This window comes from Oryzias latipes, chromosome 18 (assembly GCF_053564925.1).
Source record: "Oryzias latipes strain Hd-rR chromosome 18, Olatipes_Hd-rR_3.1".
In the NCBI taxonomy this organism is placed as follows: Eukaryota; Metazoa; Chordata; class Actinopteri; order Beloniformes; family Adrianichthyidae; genus Oryzias; species Oryzias latipes.
The window spans coordinates 32,379,625-32,407,595 of record NC_136254.1 but is presented as its reverse complement, the minus strand read 5'-3'; the positions used below and the strand labels follow the sequence as shown (position 1 = coordinate 32,407,595).

At 38.7% G+C, this 27,971-nt stretch overlaps 1 protein-coding gene across 8 annotated transcripts in view; it reads left to right on the top strand.

The window, feature by feature from the left end:
• LOC101155640 (protein NLRC3-like) overlaps positions 1-27,971 on the top strand; it is a 122,932-nt gene that overhangs the window by 33,210 nt on the left and 61,751 nt on the right. For 3 of the 8 annotated variants that reach the window (XM_078935778.1, XM_020711476.3, XM_020711475.3), the window contains exons 4-5: positions 16,423-16,542; positions 18,057-18,176. In XM_078935778.1, coding sequence (XP_078791904.1) covers positions 16,423-16,542; positions 18,057-18,176 — 240 coding nt within the window. Of the gene's footprint in view, positions 1-14,969; positions 15,081-15,177; positions 15,213-15,291; positions 15,447-16,422; positions 16,543-18,056; positions 18,177-27,971 lie in introns of those variants that run through there. The other 5 variants (XM_078935780.1, XM_011487253.4, XM_078935782.1 and 2 more) reach the window with 5 other exon arrangements.

Here is a 27,971-nt window from a genome sequence, read left to right as displayed (position 1 = left end):
ATCAAATAGATTATCACCAGAAACTACTCCAAATAATATACTGTGCTTTTGTAAGTGAATAGAAATAGGGAAGGGAAACTTTGAAGAGCACCAAAAAAAGAAATCCTCCCAAAAACTGTAAACATGCATACATTCAAAAAACAAATGATCAAGTGTTTCAATATTTGTATCACAAAAAGAACAGTTATTTTCTGGAAAACCAAAACGTATGTGTAACAGTTCTTTGCACGGATAGACTGCATTCATTATTTTAAAATGGATTTCTTTGTATTTTGGGAAAATTGGATATTTAATGAACTGAGACCTCAACTTGCTTATTTCCTCTCTTGTGTAATGCTGTGACATAGAATGATTTTTGTCAGATGTTGGAAACAGTTCTCTAACAAATAAGGATCGTATAAATGAGTTTGGAAGTTTTGAATTAACCGGTCGACCATCAAACAACAGAGAGGGAAGCTGAACTTGAACATTTTGAACCAAACTGGAGGACATTTGGATCAAAGTCTGAGGGATTGCTTTGATCACATTGTTATATTGTTTTCTATCATTTAATTTAAACTTACTGGAAAAAGTTTCAAATGAGATAATGTTTCCATTGTCATTCATAATATGTAGTAATGACCAAATGCCGTTATCAAACCAATTTTTGTAAAATATAGATTTGTTTCTGCATAACACATACCGACAGTTCCATATGGGAGTATTGTGTGGACTAAAGTTATGTTTGTATATGAGTTTCCAGTACAGTAACACCTGCTGATGATAAGTAGAAAGTTTAATAGGAAGTTTTCTGTAATCAAAGTCACATTTTAGAAGCAACTCAATGCCCCCTAGATGAGAGAAGATGTTTGAAGGAATATGAAACCACATATTTCTTTCATTTTGCAGAAAAGACCTAAGCCAATTTATTTTAATCATACCATCCAAACTTTCAAAGTCTATGGCTTTAAGTCCACCTGCACTGTAATCCTGAATTATTGTTCCTTTTTTTATGTAATGGGTTTTGTTTTTCCAGATGAAGTTGAAATTGGCCTGGTTTATTGCTTTCCTTGCAGATTTAGGAATTGGGAGTGAATATGCTGGATAAATGAATCTGGATAAACATTCTAATTTAGTTAAAAACACTCTGCCCAGAATAGAAATGTCTCGCTGTGACCACATGTTTAGATTGACTTTACATTTTTCTAAAGTTTTCCATAAGTTCATTTCCTCCATTGTTTTGCTGTCTTTGCTGATATGAACACCAAGATATTTCACAACAGTCCTAACAGGAATGTTATGAATTACTGACTGATCAGAATGGTGAACTGGTAATAATTCACATTTGCTGAGATTTAGTTTTAAACCAGATGCTTTAGAGAAGAAATCCACGGTCTGAATGATCTCTGGGATTTGATGACTGTCCTTCATGAATATGGCCGTGTCGTCTGCCAACTGAGTGATGGCTAACTGTTCTCCCAGAACATTGAGTTTACTGAAACCAGAGTTTTTAATAAGTATTGATAACATTTCTGTTGCTGTTATAAAAAGTAACGGTGAAATTGGACAACCTTGTTTAATTCCTTTGTTAATTAAAAACCTGGGAGAAATGCCATTTGGTAAAATAACTACACTGTTTGTATCATTATAGATTGTTTGAACAAAACTTATGAAATTAGGTCCAAATCCAAATATTTCTAAAGTCTGAAACATAAATTTGTGTTCAACCGTGTCAAAGGCTTTGAAGAAATCCAAAAATAAAATGAAGCCATCATCTTCAATTAATTGATTATAGTCAATCAGATCAAGAACTAACCGGATATTATTGTGAATTGAACGTCCTTTTAAGAATCCTGATTGTGTGTCTGAGATGATCTGATTCAGTCCTGTTTTTAATCTAGATGCATAAATGTTGGTTAAAATTTTATAATCACTATTAAGGAGGGATATTGGCCTCAAATTATCAATTAGTCTGGCGTCTTTCCCAGGTTTAGGAATCAGGGTGATGACGCCCTGCTTCATGGTAGTTGGAAGGATGTTCAACTCAGAAATTTCCTTTATGACCAACAGAAACTGCTCTTTCAAGTGATCCCAGAAATGTCTGTAAAAGTTAATAGTAAGCCCATCAGATCCTGGAGATTTATCTAAAGCTAAACTTCTCATGGCTTTTTCTGCTTCTTCCAGAGTGATTTCTGCTTCACACACTTGTTTAAAGTTTTCATCCACTTTAGGAGTCAAATCCTTGATGTAATTAAAGAAGCAATCAGCATCCTGAGATGAATAAGAGGAAGAGTACAACCTGCTGTAAAACTGGAAAATTTCTCTCTTAATTTCCTCCGTATTTGTACTTTCCCTGCCATTAATTACTAATTTGTTAACCGCATTTTTCTCTTGTCGCCTTTTTTCTAGTCTACAGAAGTAAGCCGAACTTTTCTCTCCCTCTTCAACCCATTTAGCTCTGGATCTAATAAAAGCACCTTTGGCTTTAGAGACGTACATGTTATCCAGCGAGGTTTGCAATAATGAAAGTCTCTGTTTCTCACCTTCACTCAATAGAGATTTACAACAAATAGAGTTAATTTCTCTGATAATTTCCATTTCTTTTTGTTTTCCATCTTTACTCAATCTTTTGCTGTGAGTTATGGAAATCTGTCTTGCTTTGAATTTAAAAAATTCCCATTTGTCCCTCTGAGTGGTAAACTGTCTGTCTTTAGTTATCTTTTGGATTTCATTTATAATCGCTTGAGAATAAACTTCAACCTCTAATAGACTAGAGTTGAACTTCCAGTAACCTTTGTTTATAGGATTATTGCGAGGTTGAATAATAAGTTTAATCATAGAATGATCTGTTAATGGTGCAGCAGAAATATTGGCTATTGATGTAAAATTCTGTTGATTTTCATTTGTTAACCAAAAATCCAACCTAGATTTAGCAGATCCGTCCGGTTTAAACCAGGTGAACGCTCGAACATCAGGATTATCACGGCGCCAGACATCAGAAACATTTAAATCTCTACATAAATGAAGAAGAACTGGATTATAATGATGATTTTGAAATGCTGAGGGAAATCTGTCAAGGTATTCATTTTCCACCATATTAAAATCACCTCCAATGATGAGATTATTGCTAGGATATCTTTGGTTTAGCTCTTTAACAGAATTTGTAAAATCTGAAAACATGATTTTGTTTTGCGCTGCAGAGTTATATCCATATACATTTCCCAGAATAATAAATTTATCATCTTTCATAAAAACGCAAATCAACCAGTGACCAGAACCATCTCTTTTTGTAACTAAAAGCTTGCCAGAAAAATTATTCAGCAGTATAGCGACCCCTGCTGACCGATTGGTGCCATGAGAGAAAAGGATCTTATCTCCCCACTGATTGGCCCAAAACTTTTCATCAGTCTCGTTGGAGTGAGTTTCTTGTAAACAACAACATTGAACTTTTTGGTTTTTGCAAAATAAAAGAAGTGATTTTCTTTTAACAGAATCCCTAATACCCCTAGTATTTAGCGAAATGAAAGACCACACAGAACTTAAAGACATAAAATAAAACACAGAAGGATATAAACAAAAAAAACGAGAAAATTTAAGATAAAAGAAGCTGGTGTCTTAAATTAAGGGTTAGCTGTGCCCCTAACTATTTACTAAATATGAAACTGAGAATTTTACCATTATATGATGATTTTCATGAAAATGTTTCACTGGAAAACAGTAGAAATTGTTATAACAAATTATATAACCATATTAATTAAAACCTTTCGCATCTTAGAAAAAATACTTTAAAAAAAGGTAAAATGTAAAAATAAAGGATAAAATACTTAACTTAGATTTGCTCTATTATGTAAACAAAATGACTCAAATGTTAAAACTTAGAATAACTAGAGTAAAAAACAATTTAAACAGAACGATATGAACTCTTTAGTGCAAAATAGGTAGGTCACCTCCTTGTAAATATTTCACTCCACGGTGACTCTAGTCCCGTTGATGTATCCCACATGGCCCCTGTAATAAACGTTCTTCCCTTCAGCTCGGGCCCGCTCCATCTTGGGCCAGACGGCCGCTCGAGCTTCTCGGTCTGCTTTGCTGAAGTCCTCCTTGAAGCGGATCCCCAGGTCTTTGCAGATCTGGCAGTTCTTGGTGATCTTCCAGAAAGCATCTCTATGGCGCCTCGTGACGAACTGCAGGATCACCTGGCGATGTCTTCCTTCCTCCCTCCTCCCCAGTCGATGAACCGTGTCCACCGTCGTGTCCATCATGTCTGCCCACTGTGGTGCGATTTTGGACAGGATTCCAACCACATGTTCCCTGATGTTCTCCTCATCCTTTTCTTTCAGTCCATGAATTTTCAAGTTCCATCTTCGTTTATATCTTTCCAGATCGGCAACTTTTTCCTTCAGTTCTAGGTTCTCTTTCACGATCCTTGGGATTTCTCTTTCCAACGTTGCGATCTTTGCCTTACAGTCTTTTATTTCAGCCGCGTTCATCTCAACGAGCCGGGAGATGTTTGCCACCATTACGGTGTTTTCACGCAGCTGACTTCCAAAATCTTCTATTTTGGACGTCAGCCTTTCAATTGCAGCCAAAACCGCATCTTCAGATCTGGAAATACTAGACTCCTGTCCCGCTTTCACCTTCAAAGGTGGTCCCGTGGACTTTGTGGGAGTAGGTGGTGGTTTCCTTTTCACACTAGAAGCGACGTCCATCTGGGAATAGTCATGCTCGCTCATCATGGCCGACGGCTGCAAAGTTGGAGCTTGCTTCGGACTTGTTTTTTTCGTCGCCATTAAGCAGAAAAAGGGGAACTCACCAAGATGTTTTTTTTTCCCAAAACGAAGATAAAGTTAACGCGCAACTGCTCTCCAGTCAAACCGTTCTCTCTCAGTTTTCAAATTCTGACATTTACCGTGCAGATCGGGGCAAAAGGCGAGAGCTTAGCGAGAGACGTCCGCTCAGTCCGCCATCCCAGCCGGAACCCCCCTCCCCCCCGGATGACATAAAGGTCAAAGTTTGGTTCCTGTTCCCGCCCCTTCCACTGATCTGACACACACTGGATGGGTCTAATGACTGGGCTGCACAGAGCAGGAGCAGACAGAGCTTCTGGAAATCAGCCTCCAAAGCTGAACTGAAGTTTGTTTTTCCATCTTTGACTCTTCAGTTTCTGGGGGGTATTCCAGGAAGCAGGTTATGCTAGCTCTCACGGTAAGTTTGAGGCTAAGGAAGTTGATAACCTCAGCTTTCGGTTCCAGAAATGGAGGTATGTTTCAGGGTAGGTCAAGTTGCCATAGCAACTCATGCTCTGAACATAACCTGGTCGGGAGCAGGTTTAGTTGAAGGTTAGTTTGTTTTCATAGAGGTGAAGCAGCATGGTGTGTCCATTTGAAGATGATTTAGTGGATGAAGAAGCTCAGATAATACTTTTTCCACCATGAGAGGGTGATAAGACCACATATGGATGTTGGAAAGATAATTTTTTTACTTTGATCTAACTTAATTATTTGCTTCAGTTAAGATAAATCTTTTTTTTTTTCCAGTTTGTCAGTCAGTTTAAAATTACACGTAGTTTTCAGACAGTTATTTTACTTTCATTCAAATTAATTCAATTAAGTAGGTGTAACTTTGGTGCTGCTGTTAGATCGGCACCGCAAAGGATTGTGGGATATCACTCCCTTTGCCCTTCTGGACGGATTTGGGTTTAAGTGTGGGTTTTTGACCAAATGTGTTTATTTGTTTAGCTGTTTTACTGTGTTTTGCCATGTTTCGCTGAGTTATTTTGCCCTACTGAGCTTGCGTCTCTGCACCATGAGTGAGAGTGAGGGAGAGGATGATTAGTTTATATAGCACCCCTACGGCCGGAAACTACAATGACAATGAAGCTAAGTTCCTTAACAAAGTTTTGCACTCCGTGCATTTCCCCCCCGTCTTTTTTATTGTTATAAAAATGAGCATACTCAAACTTAGACATTTGAGAGTTCAAGAAATATAATTAATTAAGATGGAAAAAATATTAATTGAATTGGAGTAATATGACATTTAGTTAAATAAATATGTAAATTTGAGTTGTATAAACAATTATTGAGTTTTATAGACGTAAGAAATTAGGTTGAATAAATTTAACTCAATTTTTTGTTACCAATAGAAGTAATTCACTTAAGTATGCAAAATTGGATACGTTATATATATATAATATATGCGTCACAAGGAAAATGGAAACAAGATCAGAAACTCGTGCGTTTACTTTGTCTGCTCTTTTTCTACACGCAGAAACTCTTTCTTTTACTGATGATGCAGCCGTGTTACTTTTTTAATGGACGTGTAATCTTCATACGCCGTCATTAAAATCTCAGACTCCGTCTCTCTGAAGAACAGCGTTTTCTTTTTTTTTTCACCACGCGTTTCCATGGTGACTCCAGAAATCGGCGATCTATTGCGAATGTCTTTATGTACCTGCTGTGCACGAGCATTAACCCCGGGTTACCAAGTGGAGCGTAATTACGCCAACTCATATCCGGTCTTTTGGAACCGACATACCCCGAGTAAGCAAGTTCAGGCGGATTTCAGCCAGAGTTCAGGCTCAAAGTCAGGCTAGTTTAAACATGCTTTCTGGAATACCCCCCAGTTTTACAGGAAATGAAACCACGGCGTTCCCATTGAAGACGAGTAGTGGCGCAGAAAGAAAATATGATGGCCTCTGTCAAAATCACCTGTTCTATCTGTCTGGATCTACTGAAGGAACCAGTGACTGTTCCCTGTGGAGGTAAAGTTTACACTTAACCTCCTTTCTGAAACAGGCCCCTGGAGTCACAGGCAACCTGCAAACACAGATAACAAAAGGAAACTGACAGACAGTTACAAACAGGGAAAAACCTACAGAGAGCTTATTAAAGAGAAAAAATGTAATACAAAATAAAATCATCTTTGCATTCTATCTGTCTGTCTGTCTATCTATCTATAATGATCTGGTTTGAATGTTTGTGGTGGGAAGCCTAGATGGTGAGTCAAATTTTATTTAAAACTAAATGTGCACCCAGAAAATGAAGCAAAATGGGACTATTATGTTTTAATGAAATGTGAAATTTGATTTGTGTGTCTAGAGTGCATATGAAAGGTCTGTGTCTGATTCAAACTATAGATTGCTAATGCTCAGGCACCGTCCTGCAACCTGTGACGCTGTTCTGTCACATTGATCCACTGTGTCTGCATCTCTAATACAACACAAGAACAACATCAACAGAGATCTGTTGTAGCTGTTTTCGAAGCAAATAGCAAAGTTTTGGGGGGGGATAATGATTACCTGTTACACCCGGTGTTTATTGAAGATCAGTGTCTAGAAGGGGCCAGCTAGAGTCATAAGATGTATGGTAACAGTTCATCTGGAAATTTTTGAGGAATAATTGACGTACAGTAGTGCAGACAAGCAAGAACCTTCCCCTTTTTCACCTAACAATGCAAAACAAATATGAAGGTTTTTTTTTAAACAGTATATTTTTAACTAATAAAGATTTGAACAAGGCCACAATGGCAGCATTAGATTTTGCCTGCAAGAACTTTGTAGAGTAAAATCAAGCATCATTATATTTGAAGTTTTATCTCAAAAAGTGTTGATTTTATTGATTAGGAAGCATCAAACCAGATTTCCACTTCAGGCTTCTTTAAAATGTAGTCCATATTTTCTGAAGTATCTATTTATGCAGATGACACTGTGGTATTCTGTAAAAACAAAAAACAAAACAAAACAAAAAACAGGCTAAGTCTCATAACTTCCTGTAGCCCTCAATTGTTTAATTTGTATATTTTAATGTTAGTGTTCATGTCAAAATAAACATTAATTCTCTGAATGCAATAGACAGTAGTTGATACAAAAAACAACAACATCCTCCACAAAAGGGAAAAAAACAACTTTTATCAGGAAGCACAGATATTACCATTAGGCAGCTGAAAATTTTAGATAAAAAAAAAAAAAAGTCACAATATGGAGCCAAAAATTTCAGTTAATTCTGTCAAGGTTGTTTTTAATTAGATCAAATCTGGAGGCAGAAATAGGCCCTGTTAATTTTTGAAATAAGCTTTGATAATACAAGGGAACTGTTGAAGTTTAACTTCAGAATATTCATTTAAACACATTTCAGGAATTAAACCGTATCTTCTCTGTTTTAAAACCAACTGTTTGTGAAGATGTCAATCTGGAAACAGCGGATTACTGTTGTAAGGTAAGGCAAGGCAAGGCAAGTCTATTTATATAGCACATTTCCTGTACAGAGACAATTCAAAGTGCTTTACATAAAAAATTAAAAGAACAATTAAAAATAAATAGTAAAAATGTGATCATTAAAATAAAATTAAAAGATTTTAAACAAGATTTGAATTTAAAACAAGCATAGATAAACAGTGCGGACATAAACTTTTGAATACATATTAATTAAATGCAGCTGAGAACAGGTAAGTTTTTAACCCGGATTTAAAGACACAAAGGCCGCCTTTACACTGCAGGTCTTGATGCTCATATCCGATATTCTGACTATATCCGAATTTTTTGACGACCCGCTTACATCATCTTTTAAAAGTGACCCGTATCTGATTTTTGCATTTACACTATACAATGCTGAAATTATCAAACGTAGACATTCTGAGGACTACGTAGCAGTATTTCGCGGACCTTTTTCGGACTTGTGTGACTGCGGTTGTCATGGAGGCGAGCCCTGGGCGCTCCAGAGGGGATGCACGGGGGAGTAAAAATGAGGGCTGGTCGGCCGTCTTATGTGCTCTCTCTGAGTTTTGAATGAGGAAGTGTTTGCAGACGTGCTGTACTAACAGTTTGATCCAAGTGTTGAACCTTTCCTGCGCGATGACTTCTCTTTTCCGACCGTGGTCAGAAACACACGGGAGATTTCCTCGGGGTTCACTTTTCCGTTCTGAACTCTCAGCCTCCAGAGTGGGCTGAGAAAGACTCCAAAACTTTTAGGGGAGACACCTTATTTTTAATTTACGGTTCTCCGACACTCCCCCGCTCCGCGCTCACACCCCCGCGCTCACAGGAGAGAGGGGGGGCTCTCTCCTTACACACACACACACGCAAGCACGCGTGCGCGCGCTCACACACACACATGGTCCCCATCATACACGCCCCCCAAAGAAATAAACGGCTTCTAGCCTGCTGTTCCATAGCAACGGTGTCCCGCTTCATTAGTTACCGTTTGCGTAACGGACATGACATAACAGCGGTTTCCAACTACGGTCTGAAGCCTGAGGCTGAAAGGTAACACGCTGACAGCAAAATCAGCGCACAAAAAGCACCTTAATAAGTCATGTGATCTCAGTTCATGGTGTCCTGAGTTGACGTCACTGAGGTATGACTCGCATTTACTGGGGAATATCCGATTTGTCTGCTTACATGGCACACGCAAATGCACATATCCGATTTGTTTCCGATTTATTTCCACATATGAGAGAGGCCTGTATCCGATCTGAGAAAAACGGAATCCATGCGCTTTTGTCCTGCTTACACACGTTCACCGATCATATCCAATCTGTGCCACATGAGAGGAAAAGATCGGAATCGGGTCACTTGCAGTCACAATGCAGTGTAAAGGCGGCCTAAGTGTTTCAGCAGATCTGATGTTTTCTGGAAGTCTATTCCAGATCTGTGTAGCATAGAAAGTGAATGCAGCTTCTCCATGCTTGGTTCTGGCTCTAGGGACTGATAAAAGACCGGATCCAGAAGAGCGGAGAGGTCTGGCTGGTACATACTGGGTCAGGAGGTCAGCCATGTATTTTGGTGCTAAACCATTCAAAGCTTTATAAACCAGTAACAGAACTTTAAAGTCTATCCTCTGACAGACAGGTAGCCAGTGCAAAGACCTCAGAACTGGACTAATGTGGTCCACTTTCTTGGTCCTTGTGAGGACCCGGGCAGCAGAGTTCTGAATAAGCTGCAGTTTCCTGATGGATTTTTTTTGGTAGTCCTGTAAACACACTGTTACAGTAATCAAGTCGACTAAAGATGAAAGCATGGCCGGCCCTCCCTATACGCGAATTACGCAGCCGCGTAGGGCCCCCGTCACCACCAGGGCCCCGAAGTGGCGAAAAAATAAAATTAAAAAAAGACCCAAATCTGGCAACCTTTTTCATAGCTGTGAATGTTGTGCAAAAGAATGTTGCCTGCACTTTTGTGATCCCCCCGTCAACACACCTGAACCAATCTGGCAACCCAAATAATGACGTTACGCCACTCTCAGCAACGATTGGTCAACATCACTGCATCTAAGCCTGGCACAGTGTGCATTTACGAGAGCATTTTGTTTCAATAAAGTTGAGAAAAGAAAAAAAACGAGCACATTTTGTCACGCTGATCAAAGCGACAACAAGAGCACTTCATGCCACATAGACTTTAACCATCAGGAACTGAAAAAAGATGAACAACATCAGCATCAATCACAAGGTAAGTTTGGAGGATGATGGGGCCATATTTTTTACATTATCCAGTATTTCTGTGCATTCGCGATTTAAAATACTAATTGATCCGAAGTTCGGTAAAGTTAGAAAGACAGGTGAAGTTTGCACATAAACGACCCCGTTTCGTAATTTCCAATGGAAAACTCTAAAATAATTCTGATACCAAAGTTTCCTGGATGAGGTCAGACATGACCTTCCAAAACGGCGAAGAGAAGATTAAATAACGACAACGGTGATGGCTTATAAATGTTTAACTCACGTTATCGTATTGTTTCATTAGTTTGCTAACACATATTTAGTGCGTTCTGCATTTTCCGGTTTATGTCAGTAAAAAAACTCCTGTTTATCTGTTATAGACAGTCAGGTAGTCTGACTTTTTCAACAATGTGTCTTAAAATCTTGCATTTGCATGAAATATGGAGAATCAAAACTGCCAAATACATAGGAAATAAAGGTTCTAATTTATTAATGACAAAAAAAATGTACTCATTGTAAAATTATGAACATACAAAATAATAGAATAAGAAGTGTATAAATGCTTATATTTCCATTTATACTCAAATTATTATTCACATTTATTATTTATAAATAGGTACAGTTCTTTCTTATTTGTATTTTGCAGTTTTGGTTTTACATAATGAGGATGTTTTGCACAGTTCCGTGTCAGCCAACATTTTCTTCTGCTCTCAAAAAGTATCAAAAAGTATTGGAGGAGGTGCAGCATCCACATCCCTTCATGTGGCATGTAAAGTAATTTAAAAAACAGTGTCTGCATAACCCCTTTTTTCCATAAACAGCGGCTGAAGAGTATGGAGCCCCAAACTGTTCATAATTAAATAAATAAATATGATCTTGTGCAAATATATAATCCAACAATCTATTTCTCATAAATATATAAAAAGATCATGACATTGTGAAAAACCTGCACACAGATTTTAACTGAACCACTAAACTATTAGTAGTAATCTGCTATAGTTATTTTATTAACTTCATCATTAATTATTGTATAATAATTCTTGTTTTTTAGCTGCAGAAGAAACTCCTGTCACCACATCTTCTGTTGAAAGGGAAAACGTTGATGCTGCTGCTGGTAAGTTCAAATCTACCCAATATGGAACCCAAATCAAACTTATTGTTTCATTATTACTTAAAAGACAGTTATACATTTGTGCACACACGCACAACAGTGAAGGCACTTCTTTCCAACATTCTGCACTAGATATATCTCATTTATATTACAACAACAGTTGCGTTTTGTTGGTGCTGCTGATCAGTTAGAGGGCCCACAAATTAAATTTCGCTTAGGGCCCCCGGAAGACCAGGGCCGGCCCTGGATGAAAGCATGCATTAGTTTCTTCAGGTCCTGCTTAGACATCAGATCTTTAATCCTTGAGATATTTTTTAGATGATAATAGGCTGATTGTGTAACTGCCTTAATGTGTTTATCAAAATTTAGGTCTGTGTCTATCAATACACCCAAGTTTTTGGCCTGGTTGGTAGTTTTTAGTTGAATGGATTGAAGCTCTATAATGACGTCCAACCTTTATTCTTTAGCCCCAAAGACAATAACCTCAGTTTTTTTTTGGTTTAGCTGTTGTAAATTATGGCACATCCAGTCATTAATGTCTTCAATGCATTTACCAATAGCTTGTACAGGGCCTCGGTCGCCTGGTGTCAGTCTAATATATATCTGTGTATCATCTGCATAACTAAGGTAGCTAATGTTGTTGTTCTTTATCACTTGGGCCAGTGGGAGCATGTAGATGTTAAATAGAAGTGGTCCCAGGATGGAGCCTTGGGGTACTCCACATGTGATTTCTATTGGCTCAGAAGTGATACTAGCCAATGGACACAAAATATTTCTTGTTTTCTAAGTACGTTTTGAACCAGTTTAATACTGGCCCAGTGAGACCCACCCAGCCTTCCAGTCGTCTGAGTAGTATTGCATGGTCGACTGTATCAAACGCAGTACTGAGATCAAGTAGAACTAGCACTGACATATTCCCACTGTCTTTATTCAAATGTATGTCATTAATCACTTTGATCAGGGCCGTTTCAGTGCTGTGATTCTGTCTGAAGCCTGACTGGAAGGCATCATAGCAGTTATTTTTTATTAGGAATTCATTTAGCTGATGGAAAACAGCTTTTTCAATGATCTTGCTTAAAAATAGCAGGTTTGATATCGGTCTATAGTTGTTCATTTGAGATTTGTCTGGACTGTCCTTTTTTAGAAGAGATTTAATTACAGCTGTTTTTAGTGGATCTGGGAAAATGCCAGATGTTAACGACAAGTTGATAGTCTGGAGCAGGTCTGGTTCCAATGTCTTTGAGACTTTTTTGAAAAAGCTTGTGGGTAGAATATCCAGACAGCAAGAGGAGGAGTTCAGTTGCGATAGAATGTCCAGCAGTTCTTTGCTGTTTATGGGTTGAAACTGAGCCATTGGATTAATACTGGTTTCTAGTGGATAGGGTTCATATCTTGAACTTGTAGTTGATGAAACTATTGTTTGTCTAGTGTTTTTGATTTTGTCCCTGAAGAATTTGGCAAAGTCATTACAGCCTTTGATGGAGTAAAATTCTGGTGCCACTGTCACAGGGGTTTTTGTCAACCTATCGACTATATTAAAAAGGACCCGACCATTATGGGAGTTTTTGGTAATAATTTCAGAAAAATAGGATTTTCTTGCATTGCACAGTTGTAAATTATATAAGTGAAGTTTCTTCTTTGTACACGCGCTGTACATCTGTATAAAAAGAAACCAAAAATGCTAAGATTATAAAACACATGACAAACAACCTAGAAGCATTAAAAAAAAAACCAATGAAACCAAGTCAGAAACTTAGGGTCATTCATTGCCTCTCATCTAAAACTTTAACAGCCATATCAAGTCAGTAACATCAGCGGCATTTTACCATCTGATAAACATTGCCAAAATCAAAAACATAGTGTCAAAGCCAGACCTGGAGATACTTATTAATGCATTTGTCTCCAGTAGGTTAGACTACTGTAACGGCCTGCTCACCGGCCTCTCCAAACGAGCTGTAAAACAGCTTCAGTACATCCAGAATGCTGCTGCTCGAGTCCTGACCAGAACCAGGAAGTATGATCACATTAGTCCTGTGCTCAGGTCTCTGCACTGGCTCCCTGTACCTCAAAGAATAGACTTCAAAGCAGCTCTGCTAGTGTACAAGTCTCTCCATGGCCGAGCACCAAAGTACATCTCTGACATGTTAGTGCCATATGAACCATCTCGTACTCTGAGGACCTCAGGGGCCGGCCTCCTGTTGATTCCCAGAGTCAGAACTAAACAAGGGGAATCAGCGTTTCAATATTCTGCAGCTAAAATCTGGAACAGCCTCCCTGAAGGCGTAAGACAGGCCTCTTCTGTGTTCATGTTCAAATCTAGACTTAAAAAATTTCTGTTTTTCTGTTTAGCCATTTATATAACTAAAAGGTTCTGTATCGGCACCCCGTTTCATTTCCAATTCTCTTTCCTTTCTATTAAAGTAAATTTTATCATGATTATTTATGTCTTTAATCTTTGCACTGTTATGTATTGTGATTTTAATGCTTATTCCTGCTTTGCGAAGCACTTTGAATTACTTTGTGTACGAATTGCGCTATACAAATAAACTTGCCTTGCCTTTATGCAGATAAGACGTTGATGTTCTTTAAGGACAGATTAAATTTAAGGACAGATTAAATCTCATAACCTCATGTATCCCTCGATAGTTTAAGTAATTTGTGTAATTTAATTTTAATATTCTATTCAAAATAAAAAATTAAATCTCCAGATGCAATAGACAGTAGTTGATACAAAAATAAAAACATCCACCACAAAATAGAAAAAAAATACTGTTATCAAGAAGCACAGATATTTTCCATCAGACAACTAAAAACTGAAGAATTTGAAGACCAAAAGTTTCGGTTCATTCTGTCAGTTTGTTTTTAATCAAATCAAATCTGGAGGGAGAAAATAGCCCTGATGGTTTTTGAAACAAGCTTTGATAATACAAAGGAACTGTTGAAGTTTAACTTCAAAATATTCATTTAAACACATTTCAGGAATTAAACGGTTGCTGCTCTGTTTAAAACCAACTGTTTGTGAAGATGTCATTCTAGGAACAGCTGATTACTGTTGTACATGGGCTGTACATCTGCATAAAAAGAAACCAAAAACACTGAGATTATGAAACACATGACAAACAATCTAGAAGCAATACAAATAACATAAAAGGTAAAACCAGGTCAGGGTCTCATGCTGAGTTAAAGAGCAGCAGATAAAAATGCTTTTTAAAATGACAGTTCTGTAACTTTGTACTCATGTGGCGAGGACCGAACAAAATTGAGGAGATAAGGAAAGAGGAGCATATCAGAACACAAACCAATTTAAGAAACTGCAGAAATGTCTTCATGGCAGAGAGCAGAAACCATGTTAATTATTGATTGTGCGAATTGTTGATTCAAGCTTCAGCTCCAAGTCTATGTCAGGTGAGATCAGGTTACCTGAGTCACGCCCACATCATAACAAAGTCATGTGACTTCTTGTAAAAGCAGGAAGGAAGGAACTCCGCTCCGATCAGCTGTTTCAGGTTACAGTAAAAACAGGTAGGATTTGTCGTACAGAGCAGGAAGATCAGATCTGGTAGTGTCAGTCCATCTTTCTTCTTCTTTCAGACTGAAAGAGATGAAGTTTTCTTTCTGTAGATCCTCAAACTAACATGTTTGTGTCCATTTTCCAGCTGCTGACTGATCCATCACAGCCCGGATTCTCCCTGTGAGTGTTGGACTTCCTGATCTGGTTCTGGTTCTTGAACCAACTTGTTTTTAAAAGAATCTCCTGTTTGAACTCACAGTCAAAGCTGCTGGTTCAACTCTGACTGATGAAGATGAGCTGTTCAGAGGAAGACGAGGACAAAGAACAGTCTTCAGCACCCAGCTGTGTGTCTATGAAGAGTGACAAAGACAAACATCTGGACTTTAGAACTGAACCTGGACCTTCAGAATCAAAGTAAGAGACAGTTTTGGAGTTTTTGTCTGGTTTGTTTTTAAAGAAACTCTGACAGTAAAGATCTGTTTCATGGAGTTTTATTGATGCCGTAAACTTGGAAGAGCAGTTGAACCTGTGGAACATGTTTTCATATTTAAAGCAGCATGAAACCTGAAGTTGACGTCTGTAAACAAATAAACAGAGAAATCCCAGCAATGAGCTTTGAAATGTTCTTGTCTGTCAGTGCTCAGCTCTTGTCTTCTTAATGTGAAATTACATTGATTTAAAAAAAAATGTAATCAAAAAAACACCCTAAAAACCATAAAAATGCTGCAACATACAGGCGAAATTAAGATTATATTGATAAAAGATAATAAAAGCAACATTTTAAAACTAATTTCAACTATATTATAACCTTGTTTGCATTACATTCCACTGTAAAGAGCTGAATGTTAGACATATCTCCCAGTAGGAGTAACAAGTGTTCCAAGTATTTTGTTGAGGAAGAGGTTTTTCTATTAGACGGTTTGAAACAGCAGTTCAAATAAAAGAAGAAATCTCATAAAGAGTTTTGATAAGAAATGTAATTGCAAGCATTTGTATGTTTTCATAAGCTCCCATCTTTAAATCTGTTGTTTATGCATTTGTGTTGAGGAAATTCAACTTTCCTGTTTTATAGAAGCAAAAAAAAAATCACTACATTAATGCAAATTTAAGTCATTGAAGAAACGTCTTTGAAACAATTCAAATAAACAACATTAGCCTGTCTGCATCAGAATTGATCAATGTTAGAAATATCTCCACAGGATTACCACAATAAAAGCTTTATTCCTCCAAGCATAAACCTGATCTGGGAAAGATGTCAGCAGTTTCTCAGAATACCTCAATGATCTGGCAGAAGAGAGAAGCTCAGAGGAACTTCTGTTGATGCAGAAAGACTTCAAACTTCAAATTCTGCAGTTCCTACAAACCTCTGATGATCAGTTTATGTTTGCAGAGGTCAGCAGTGCACTGAGAGAGCCCAGTCTTCAGCCTCCAGCTGTGTGTCTGAGAAGAGTGACCGGTCCAGAGAATGGACTCCAAACTTCAGAACTGAACCTGGACCTTCAGCCTCAAAGTAAGAGATGGTTTCTGCTGTAAACTGTTGTGAGGAAATGTCACAGTTGGAACAGTCATTTATTTAGGAACCACAACTCTACTTTAATAACAAAAGTCAGCAATAATTACATGGACAAAAGTAATCGGAAAAAACGGCTGTTGATAACAAAAACGTGTCACGTAAACTCGCTGTTCAGAATACTCTGCCCCGATCAGACTCATTTGGATCAAAATCTCCTTCGGCTAGAGATTGGTGGGTTGATCCGATCATGGTCCATGTGAACAGTTTATTCTGATCGTGGGTCACATATGCGCTGGTTTAGGTCATGTATAGACGTGAAGCTTTGGAACGCGAACAGGACCGGCCACCTGCTCCTCTCATGCAAAGGTTTTCAGGGCCCGTCTACACAGTTCAATTCTAGTCTGATCTTTGATCCGATCAAATATATTTTGCACATGTAACCACAGCTATTGACAAAATTGTACTTAAAAATGACATTTGATGCGGTTTCAAATGTAAACTCTGAGGTTAGTCTTTAAAATGTCAAATTGACAAGAATTAGTAATGTTTCTTAGATTCTATATTTTGTTTTATTTTGGTTCAAAGCGACTTTATACACAAAAATTAAAGTTAGTTTGTTCAGAAAGATCAGGAGCTGTGAATAAAAAAGGAGTACTGATTTAAGAGAAACTAAAAACAGACTGGAGAATTCTGAGTTTAGATCAGAATTATTATCTTGAGCTTTGAAATGTTCTTGTCCATCAGTGCACAGGTCTTGTCTTCTTAATGTTAAATTACATTCATTATTTTTAACCAAAATTTAATAAAAGCGCCCATAAAACATCAAAATGCTGCAACATAGAAGCAAAATTAAAACTATTTTCATAACAGATTATTAAAGCAACATTTTAAGACTAAATTCAACAATATTATAACCTTGTCTGCATTACATACCACTGTAAAAAAACATTCCCATTTTATCGAAACACAAATATATCACAACATAAATGCAAACTTAACACTTTACCCTTGTGCTATCTTAGATGACCCCACCCTTACATTGACGTGTTCTCCCTACCATGACAAAGGTGGATAAAGGTGGAAAGATTTCATGTAATCCATGGACACCAGTGAAGATCACAAGTCATTGAAGAAAGAAGGTTCAGAGCACTGTCTAGTGGGTCTAGATGACCCAACTCCCATTGGTAAAGTGCCTAGGATAGCACAAGGGTTACAAGAAGTCATTCAAGAAACCTCTTTAAAACAATTCAAATCAACAACATTAGCTTGTCAGCATCAAAATCCCCTGAAAACTGATCAATGTTAGAAACGTCTCCACAGGATTGCCACAATAAAAGCTTTATTCCTCCAAGCATAAACCTGATCTGGGAAAGATGTCAGCAGTTTCTCAGAATACCTCAACGATCTGGCAGAAGAGAGAAGCTCAGAGGAACTTCTGTTGATGCAGAAAGACTTCAAACTTCAAACTCTGTAGTTCCTACAAACCTCTGATGATCGGTTTATGTTTGCAGATATGAGCAGCGCACTGACAGAGTCCAGGCTTCAGCCTCCAGCTGTGTGTCTGAGAAGAGTGACAAATCCAAAGACAAACATCTGAACTTCAGAACTGAACCTGGACCTTCAGCCTCAAAGTAAGAGATGGTTTCTGCTAGAAACTGCTGTGAGGAAATGTCACAGTTGGAACTGTCATTTATTTAGGAACCACAACTCTACTTTAATAACAAAAGTCATCAATCATTGACAAAATTGTCCTTAAAACTGAAATTTGATGCGGTTTCAAATGTGAACTCTGAGGTTAGACTTTAAAATGTCAAAATGACAAGAATTAGTACAGTTTCTTAGATTCTATATATCTTTTTTTATTTTGGTTCAAAGGCATTTCATACACAAAAGATTAAGTCAGTTTGTCCAGGAAGCTCAGGAGCTGTAAATAAAAAAATGGAGTACTGATTTAAGAGGAACTACAAACATTCTGCAGAATTCTGAGTTTTTTTCTCTTTTGTGTTTGTTTGGTCTTTTAGTCATCTTCTCATAGAAATGAAGGCGTTTGTGTGGCCAAATGATTCCAGAAGAGAAGTGTTCTACACAATCTATATCGTTCTATGGTCTCCCAGGGCAGATTGAACAGAAACAATGTAGTTAGTAAATCATCCCCCAAAACCAAAGGATAAAATAGTACAGCCAGTCTTCTTTGACCTTTTTGTTTTTAATAAATACGCAATGTGGGTGGTTTTTGGGTGAATGTGAAATTCAGTTATGTGAAGAGGAGGCATATTTAAAATTAAAGCTACAAGTAGCATTTAGCGGGCCCGAGCACGTGCCACCGCCTGGCACGAGCGACCGCCCCGTGAGCAACGCCCTGCTCGAGCCATTCTCGTCGTTTTTTCTTGTCCATTCTGGAGCTCCAAGCTAATGTTAATATGACAGCAGCCTGTGGGGGGGGGGGGGGGGGGGGGGGGGGGGGGACTATAATCTGTTGCCTTAAAGGACAAAGACTTTTGCATATAGCATGAAAAAAATTCTTAAATCTAAGCCTCGTTTAGACCTGCTCATTTTCTCATCAAGTAGAAGAAGGTTTTTATCAGATTAAGAAACAAGCAATGATGATAATTGCTATCACTGTCCCTAAGGATGAGAACAATAGAACTCATTCAATTTTCACTACAATGTCTAGATGAGTGTCAGCTATGTCTGATAACTTGGCCAATTAGCTGGACCGGGATCTTACAACGTGCAGGTGGTTTAACGTCCAGTGTGATGAGTCTGTGGACGGCAACAGTACAGCATAGCTTTTGGTTTCCACAAGAGAAGAATTCCTGACACATCTGCCCTAACAGACAACTACAAGAGGAGTTGAAATGTATAACACGGTGAAGGAGTTTTTGTGCAGAAAAAGGTACAATTAGAAAAGCTGGTAGCCATACCTGCAGACGGGGCTCCTGCTATGATTGACCGACAAACAGGTTTCATCACTCACTGTAAAGCTGACCAAGACTTTCCAAAATGTCTGCATTACTGCGGCTTCTTTCACCAGTAGGCCTTATGTGCAGAAGTGATTGGCTCTGGACATATAATGACTCCTGTTGTGAAAATCATAAAAAACCTCAGCTGCAAAGCAAAACAGAACAGGATTTCTAAGGTGCTATTGGTGGAGATATCTGCTGAATATGGTGAATATGAATATGGTGAATCTGAACTTGTATTCTTGACTGACATTACTGGAAAACTAAACCACTTGATCTGCGAGCTGCAAGACATTGGCAAAACTATTTTTTTTTGACCAGCCTGCCTGAGCCAGTGTTTTTCTTGTGGGGATCTTTTCTGCCAGGGCTTGCCAGCTTGGTCAGTGGATGTTGCTGCAGTTGTCTCCCTTGCTGGGACAGCTGGAGTTAAACACAGCAGCCTCACAGCTGTGAAGTGGACCCCGTTGCTGTCCCAGTCTGGATGGGCACTGTGGCGATGTTCCAATGGCCAGGCTGGCTCCTGGTATAAAGAGATTCCCAATTACCATTTCCTAACCGCAGAGCCAAGGATGTGTTTACATGTTTAGGTCAAAAATGTGATGAACAGCTTCATGTTGTCTATTGATGTAAGTTTAAACCTAAACATGTTTCCCTGTTACTAATCCAGTTGATGTGGTTCTCCATCTGTGTCTAGGTGATAGAAAAGCATTTTTTTATATTTAGAGCTCCAAGCAAACAAACAGTTGTCTATATAAGAGCTTTTACAATTGTGGACTTTTAGCAGGTCTCTGAATACATGTGACCAATGTATGGTGGATTTTCACAGACTTTGTGTAAAACTGAAGGTGACAGAGACTTTGGAGAAGTGGCTACATTGCTCTGGACTTCTTTGTTTCATCCACAGAAGAGTAAAATATGTGATTGATTTTGAAAAGCTGCTGAAAAATGTATCTTTTTAAAATTGCAATTTCTAATTTGGGTTTTACATTTTGTGTTCCATTTTTTGTGATTGTATTAGAAAGATTTGTTATTTATTTGGTGTTTAAAGGTGGTACATAATGTATATACATAATCTTCTTAGAGACATTTGCTATGTGTTGTGTTTGTTGTCGTTGTAGTTTAATTTCTTTGGATGTATTGAAAGGAAATGAAAAGAAGTTGCAGCATTGATTAAAAAAGCATAAAAGAGACATTTACTGTCTGATGTTACATCTGTAGGAGTGTACTGAGGCTGGGTTTTGTTTTGGAGCACATTCATATATTTTGTTTGTAAAAAAAAAAAGATAAAATATAAAGTTAATTGTATTTTGGATGAATAAAAAAGCAATGATTAGTGCTAAGGATGTATAAAAGACAAACAAAACAAAGGAAATTGCTGTATTTTAGTGTTGAACTAGGCTTTCTAACTGTTCTACTTTCTGTCTGCCACTCCTGGCTAATTTACATGTGAGCACACAGCCGGGGGTTGGGGGGGGGGCTAACTCCACTCCTGCAGCAGGGGAGACTGATGAAAAGCTTGAGGATGTAAGATTGAATAAATAAAATCCTAGAGTTGACCAGTTCATTTTATAAATGTAAATATTTTTTATTTTGGTGCTGATAAACTAAACAGATGTTATGATAAAAATATTTGCTTGAGTCAAAATGTCCAAAAATTTGCTTTCAGCACAATAGGGTGATTAAGGTGGTTAAATGTTTCTCGTACGTATAGTGCTGCTTTTCAAACATGGAGCTTTGTAGGACGCATCTAATTCTGAAATCTCAGCTTCCTGAGACAAACGGCTGATTTCCTATGAAGCTTGATTATATGATCATGCTTCATGATCATTTATGAACATATATAGCTCGTCCAAAATTGTCATATCCATGGGTTCAGAATGGAAGTTTCATCAAATCTATTTAATTTCAGTGAGATCAGACAAGGAATGTGAACGTGAGAGCAACATTTGTGCATGGCGAGATACCCAACTTCGCCGCTCTGTCACGACCACACCCCCGCGTTGAAAGATTTGTTTTTCATCAGAGTAAACTTCAATGGTTTTTCAACAGGTGGACGTCATTTTGAGGTGTGTTTGCTCATCCTACTTGGAGCAGTGATGCTCCAAGTAAAACATGTCATTTCCTGTTGCCAACAGGTGGCGCTACACCTGTTTCGGATTTTTCCACTGCAGATGTGTTCAAAGTCAGACTACAATCATGCACAACAAATTTGGATCAGATTAGATTATTTATGGCTGAGTAATGGCCATTTTTCTTTTCATGGCGTGATTTCGAAACGACCTCAAATTTTGACGCGCCGCCACGGTCACAAACAACCGTAAAAACTTAAAAGCTTCGCAATTTAAGATCGGACATGTGTTTAGTTTACAAAACCAAAGTTTGGAGTCATTGTTCAAAAATCTCTAGGAGGAGTTCGTTCTAGAACGAGGCCTGCAAATGACCAAAATACAGCAAAAATGACATATTGACACCAATATAGCAGACTTCCTGTGCGACTGACAGCTTGGTCCCAAGAGACTTTTTTGTAGGTTTCTATCTGATGAACATGTCCTGTAAAAATCAAGCTTGTATGTTAAAGAACATGGCGGGGCTCTCAAAAACAAACATGGTAGGTGGCGCTATTGAGCCGTTTTTTGTTCACCCATGCAAGTGCTGTGTATCTAAGTTGGAGATATGTAAGAGGCCTCTCATTCTGAAATCTCAGCCTCGTGATACAAACGGCTGATTTTTTATGAATTTTTAATTATCTGACTGCAACGCAATCAACCACTTCCTGTTTGGTGGTGGCTTGCGCAGGCACCGTCAGGTGTACACCCATGAAACTTTAGACGATGAGAGAAGACCCTTATGAGTATCTCCTGTTGTAATTTTATGAATGTCGGACAAAGCACAGAGAAAAGATAGGTCAGAATGTGACATAAAATGTATTTGTCAATATCTAGGTGGCGCTATGGAGCTCGTCCAAGATTGTCATATCCATTGGTTCAGAATGGAAGCCTCATCACCTCTATTGAATTTCAGTGAGATTGGACAAGGAATGTGCACGTGAGAGCAACTTTTGTGTGCATGGCGAGACGCCCAACTTCGCCGCTCTGTCATGACCACACCCCCGCATTGAAAGTTATGGCTTTTTATCAGAGTAAACTTCAATGGCTTTTCAACAGGTGGACATCATTTTGAGGTGTGTCGGCTCATCCTACTTGGAGCAGTGATGCTCCAAGTAAAACATGTCATTTCCTTTTACCAGCAGGTGGCGCTACACTTGTTCTGGATTTTTCCACTTCTGATGTGTTCAGAGTCAGACTACAATCATGCATATCAATTTTGGATCAGATTGGATTTTGCATGGCTGAGTAATGGCCATTTTTCTTTTCATGGCGTGTTTTCAAAATGACCTCCATTTTCGACGCGCCGCCACGGTCACAAACATCCGTAAAAACTTAAAAGCTTCGCAATTTAACATCGGACATGTGTTTAGTTTACAAAACCAAAGTTTGGAGTCATTATTCACAAATCTCTAGGAGGAGTTCGTTCTAGAGCGAGGCCTGCAAATGTCCAAAATGGAGCAAAAATGACATATTGACCTCAATATATCAGACTTCCTGTGCGAGTGACAGGTGGGTCCTTTCAGACTTTTTTGTAGGTCTCCATCTGAAGAACATGCCCTGTAAAAATCAAGCTTGTACGTTAAAGCGTATGCGGGGCGTCGGGACAAAAGTCACTGTAGGTGGCGCTATCGAGCCGTTTTTCTGCGCCCATGCCAATCTCCTATAAAATACGAAATTTTTCGCGACTCCTGATGTGTGTGCCAAATTTGGTGAGTTTTGGGGTATGTTAAAGGCCTCAAAAAGGCGACTCTTCCGGTAGAATAATAATAATAATTAAAGCTACAAGTAGCATTTAGCGGGCCCGAGCACGTGCCACCGCCTGGCACGAGCGACCGCCCCGTGAGCAATGCCCTGCTCGAGCCATTCTCGTCGTTTTTTCTTGTCCATTCTGGAGCTCCAAGCTAATGTTAATATGACAGCAGCCTGTGGGGGGGGGGGGGGGGGGGACTATAATCTGTTGCCTTAAAGGACAAAGACTTTTGCATATAGCATGAAAATTTTTTTTAAATCTAAGCCTCGTTTAGACCTGCTCATTTTCTCATCAAGTAGAAGAAGGTTTTTATCAGATTAAGAAACAAGCAATGATGATAATTGCTATCACTGTCCCTAAGGATGAGAACAATAGAACTCATTCAATTTTCACTACAATGTCTAGATGAGTGTCAGCTATGTCTGATAACTTGGCCAATTAGCTGGACCGGGATCTTACAAAGTGCAGGTGGTTTAACGTCCAGTGTGATGAGTCTGTGGACGGCAACAGTTCAGCATAGCTTTTGGTTTCCACAAGAGAAGAATTCCTGACACATCTGCCCTAACAGACAACTACAAGAGGAGTTGAAATGTATAACACGGTGAAGGAGTTTTTGTGCAGAAAAAGGTACCATTAGAAAAGCTGGTAGCCATACCTGCAGACGGGGCTCCTGCTATGATTGACCGACAAACAGGTTTCATCACTCACTGTAAAGCTGACCAAGACTTTCCAAAATGTCTGCATTACTGCGGCTTCTTTCACCAGTAGGCCTTATGTGCAGAAGTGATTGGCTCTGGACATATAATGACTCCTATTGTGAAAATCATAAAAAACCTCAGCTGCAAAGCAAAACAGAACAGGATTTTTAAGGAGCTATTGGTGGAGATATCTGCTGAATATGGTGAATCTGAACTTGTATTCTTGACTGACATTACTGGAAAACTAAACCACTTGATCTGCGAGCTGCAAAACATTGGTAAAACTATATTTTTTTATTGACCAGCCTGCCTGAGCCAGTGTTTTTCTTGTGGGGATCTTTTCTGCCAGGGCTTTCCAGCTTGGTCAGTGGATGTTGCTGCAGTTGTCTCCCTTGCTGGGACAGCTGGAGTTAAACACAGCAGCCTCACGGCTGTGAAGTGGACCCCGTTGCTGTCCCAGTCTGGATGGGCACTGTGGCGATGTTCCAATGTTCAGGCTGGCTCCTGGTATGAAGAGATTCCCAAGTACCATTTCCTAACCGCAGAGCCAAGGATGTGTTTACATGTTTAGGTCAAAAATGTGATGAACAGCTTCATGTTGTCTATTGATGTAAGTTTAAACCTAAACATGTTTCCCTGTTACTAATCCAGTTGATATGGTTCTCCATCTGTGTCTAGGTGATAGAAAAGCATTTTTTTATATTTAGAGCTCCAAGCAAACAAACAGTTGTCTATATAAGAGCTTTTACAATTGTGGACTTTTAGCAGGTCTCTGAATACATGTGACCAATGTATGGTGGATTTTCACAGACTTTGTGTAAAACTGAAGGTGAGAGAGACTTTGGAGAAGTGGCTACATTGCTCTGGACTTCTTTGTTTCATCCACAGAAGAGTAAAATATGTGATTGATTTTGAAAAGCTGCTGAAAAATGTATCTTTTTAAAATTGCAATTTCTAATTTGGGTTTTACATTTTTTGTTCCATTTTTTGTGATTGTATTAGAAAGATTTGTTATTTATTTGGTGTTTAAAGGTGGTACATAATGTATATACACAATCTTCTTAGAGACATTTGCTATATGTTGTGTTTGTTGTCGTTGTAGTTTAATTTCTTTGGATGTATTGAAAGGAAATGAAAAGAAGTTGCAGCATTGATTAAAAAAGCATAAAAGAGACATTTACTGTCTGATGTTACATCTGTAGGAGTGTACTGAGACTGGGTTTTGTTTTGGAGCACATTCATATATTTTGTTTGTGAAAAAAACAAAAGATAAAATATAAAGTTAATTGTATTTTGGATGAATAAAAAAGCAATGATTAGTGCTAAGGATGTATAAAAGACAAACAAAACAAAGGAAATTGCTGTATTTTAGTGTTGAACTAGGCTTTCTAACTGTTCTACTTTCTGTCTGCCACTCCTGGCTAATTTACATGTGAGCACACAGCCGGGGGGGGGGGCTAACTCCACTCCTGCAGCAGGGGAGACTGATGAAAAGCTTGAGGATGTAAGATTGAATAAATAAAATCCTAGAGTTGACCAGTTCATTTTATAAATGTAAATATTTTTTATTTTGGTGCTGATAAACTAAACAGATGTTATGATAAAAATATTTGCTTGAGTCAAAATGTCCAAAAATTTGCTTTCAGCACAATAGGGTGATTAAGGTGGTTAAATGTTTCTCGTACGTATAGTGCTGCTTTTCAAACGTGGAGCTTTGTAAGACGCATCTAATTCTGAAATCTCAGCTTCCTGAGACAAACGGCTGATTTCCTATGAAGCTTGATTATATGATCATGCTTCATGATCATTTATGAACATATATAGCTCGTCCAAAATTGTCATATCCATGGGTTCAGAATGGAAGTTTCATCAAATCTATTTAATTTCAGTGAGATCAGACAAGGAATGTGAACGTGAGAGCAACATTTGTGCATGGCGAGATACCCAACTTCGCCGCTCTGTCACGACCACACCCCCGCGTTGAAAGATTTGTTTTTCATCAGAGTAAACTTCAATGGTTTTTCAACAGGTGGACGTCATTTTGAGGTGTGTTTGCTCATCCTACTTGAAGCAGTGATGCTCCAAGTAAAACATGTAATTTCCTGTTGCCAACAGGTGGCGCTACACCTGTTTCGGATTTTTCCACTGCAGATGTGTTCAAAGTCAGACTACAATAATGCACAACAAATTTGGATCAGATTAGATTATTTATGGCTGAGTAATGGCCATTTTTCTTTTCATGGCGTGATTTCGAAACGACCTCAAATTTTGACGCGCCGCCACGGTCACAAACAACCGTAAAAACTTAAAAGCTTCGCAATTTAAGATCGGACATGTGTTTAGTTTACAAAACCAAAGTTTGGAGTCATTGTTCAAAAATCTCTAGGAGGAGTTCGTTCCAGAACGAGGCCTGCAAAGGACCAAAATAGAGCAAAACTGACATATTGACATCAATATAGCAGACTTCCTGTGCGACTGACAGCTTGGTCCCAAGAGACTTTTTTGTAGGTTTCCATCTGATGAACATGTCCTGTAAATATCAAGCTTGTATGTTAAAGAACATGGCGGGGCTCTCAAAAACAAACATGGTAGGTGGCGCTATTGAGCCGTTTCTTGTTCACCCATGCAAGTGCTGTGTATCTAAGTTGGATATATGTAAGAGGCCTCTCATTCTGAAATCTCAGCCTCGTGATACAAACGGCTGATTTTTTATGAATTTTTAATTATCTGACTGCAACGCAATCAACCACTTCCTGTTTGGTGGTGGCTTGCGCAGGCACCGTCAGGTGTACACCCATGAAACTTTAGACGATGAGAGAAGACCCTTATGAGTATCTCCTGTTGTAATTTTATGAATGTCGGACAAAGCACAGAGAAAAGATAGGTCAGAATGTGACATAAAATGTATTTGTCAATATCTAGGTGGCGCTATGGAGCTCGTCCAAGATTGTCATATCCATGGGTTCAGAATGGAAGCCTCATCACCTCTATTGAATTTCAGTGAGATTGGACAAGGAATGTGCACGTGAGAGCAACTTTTGTGTGCATGGCGAGACGCCCAACTTCGCCGCTCTGTCACGACCACACCCCCGCATTGAAAGTTATGGCTTTTTATCAGAGTAAACATCAATGGCTTTTCAACAGGTGGACATCATTTTGAGGTGTGTCGGCTCATCCTACTTGGAGCAGTGATGCTCCAAGTAAAACATGTCATTTCCTTTTACCAGCAGGTGGCGCTACACCTATTCCAGATTCTTCCACTGCAGATGTGTTCAAAGTCAGACTACAATCATGCATATCAACTTTGGATCAGATTGGATTTTGCATGGCTGAGTAATGGCCATTTTTCTTTTCATGGCGTGTTTTCAAAATGACCTCCATTTTCGACGCGCCGCCACGGTCACAAACAACCGTAAAAACGTAAAAGCTTCGCAATTTAACATCGGACATGTGTTTAGTTTACAAAACCAAAGTTTGGAGTCATTATTCACAAATCTCTAGGAGGAGTTCGCTCTAGAGCGAGGCCTGCAAATGTCCAAAATGAAGCAAAAATGACATATTGACCTCAATATATCAGACTTCCTGTGCGAGTGACAGGTGGGTCCTTTCAGACTTTTTTGTAGGTCTCCATCTGAAGAACATGCCCTGTAAAAATCAAGCTTGTACGTTAAAGCGTATGCGGGGCGTCGGGACAAAAGTCACTGTAGGTGGCGCTATCAAGCCGTTTTTCTGCGCCCATGCCAATCTCCTATAAAATACGAAATTTTTCGCGACTCCTGATGTGTGTGCTAAATTTGGTGAGTTTTGGGGTATGTTAAAGGCCTCAAAAAGGCGACTCTTCCGGTAGAATAATAATAATAATAATAATAATAATAATTAAAGCTACAAGTAGCATTTAGCGGGCCCG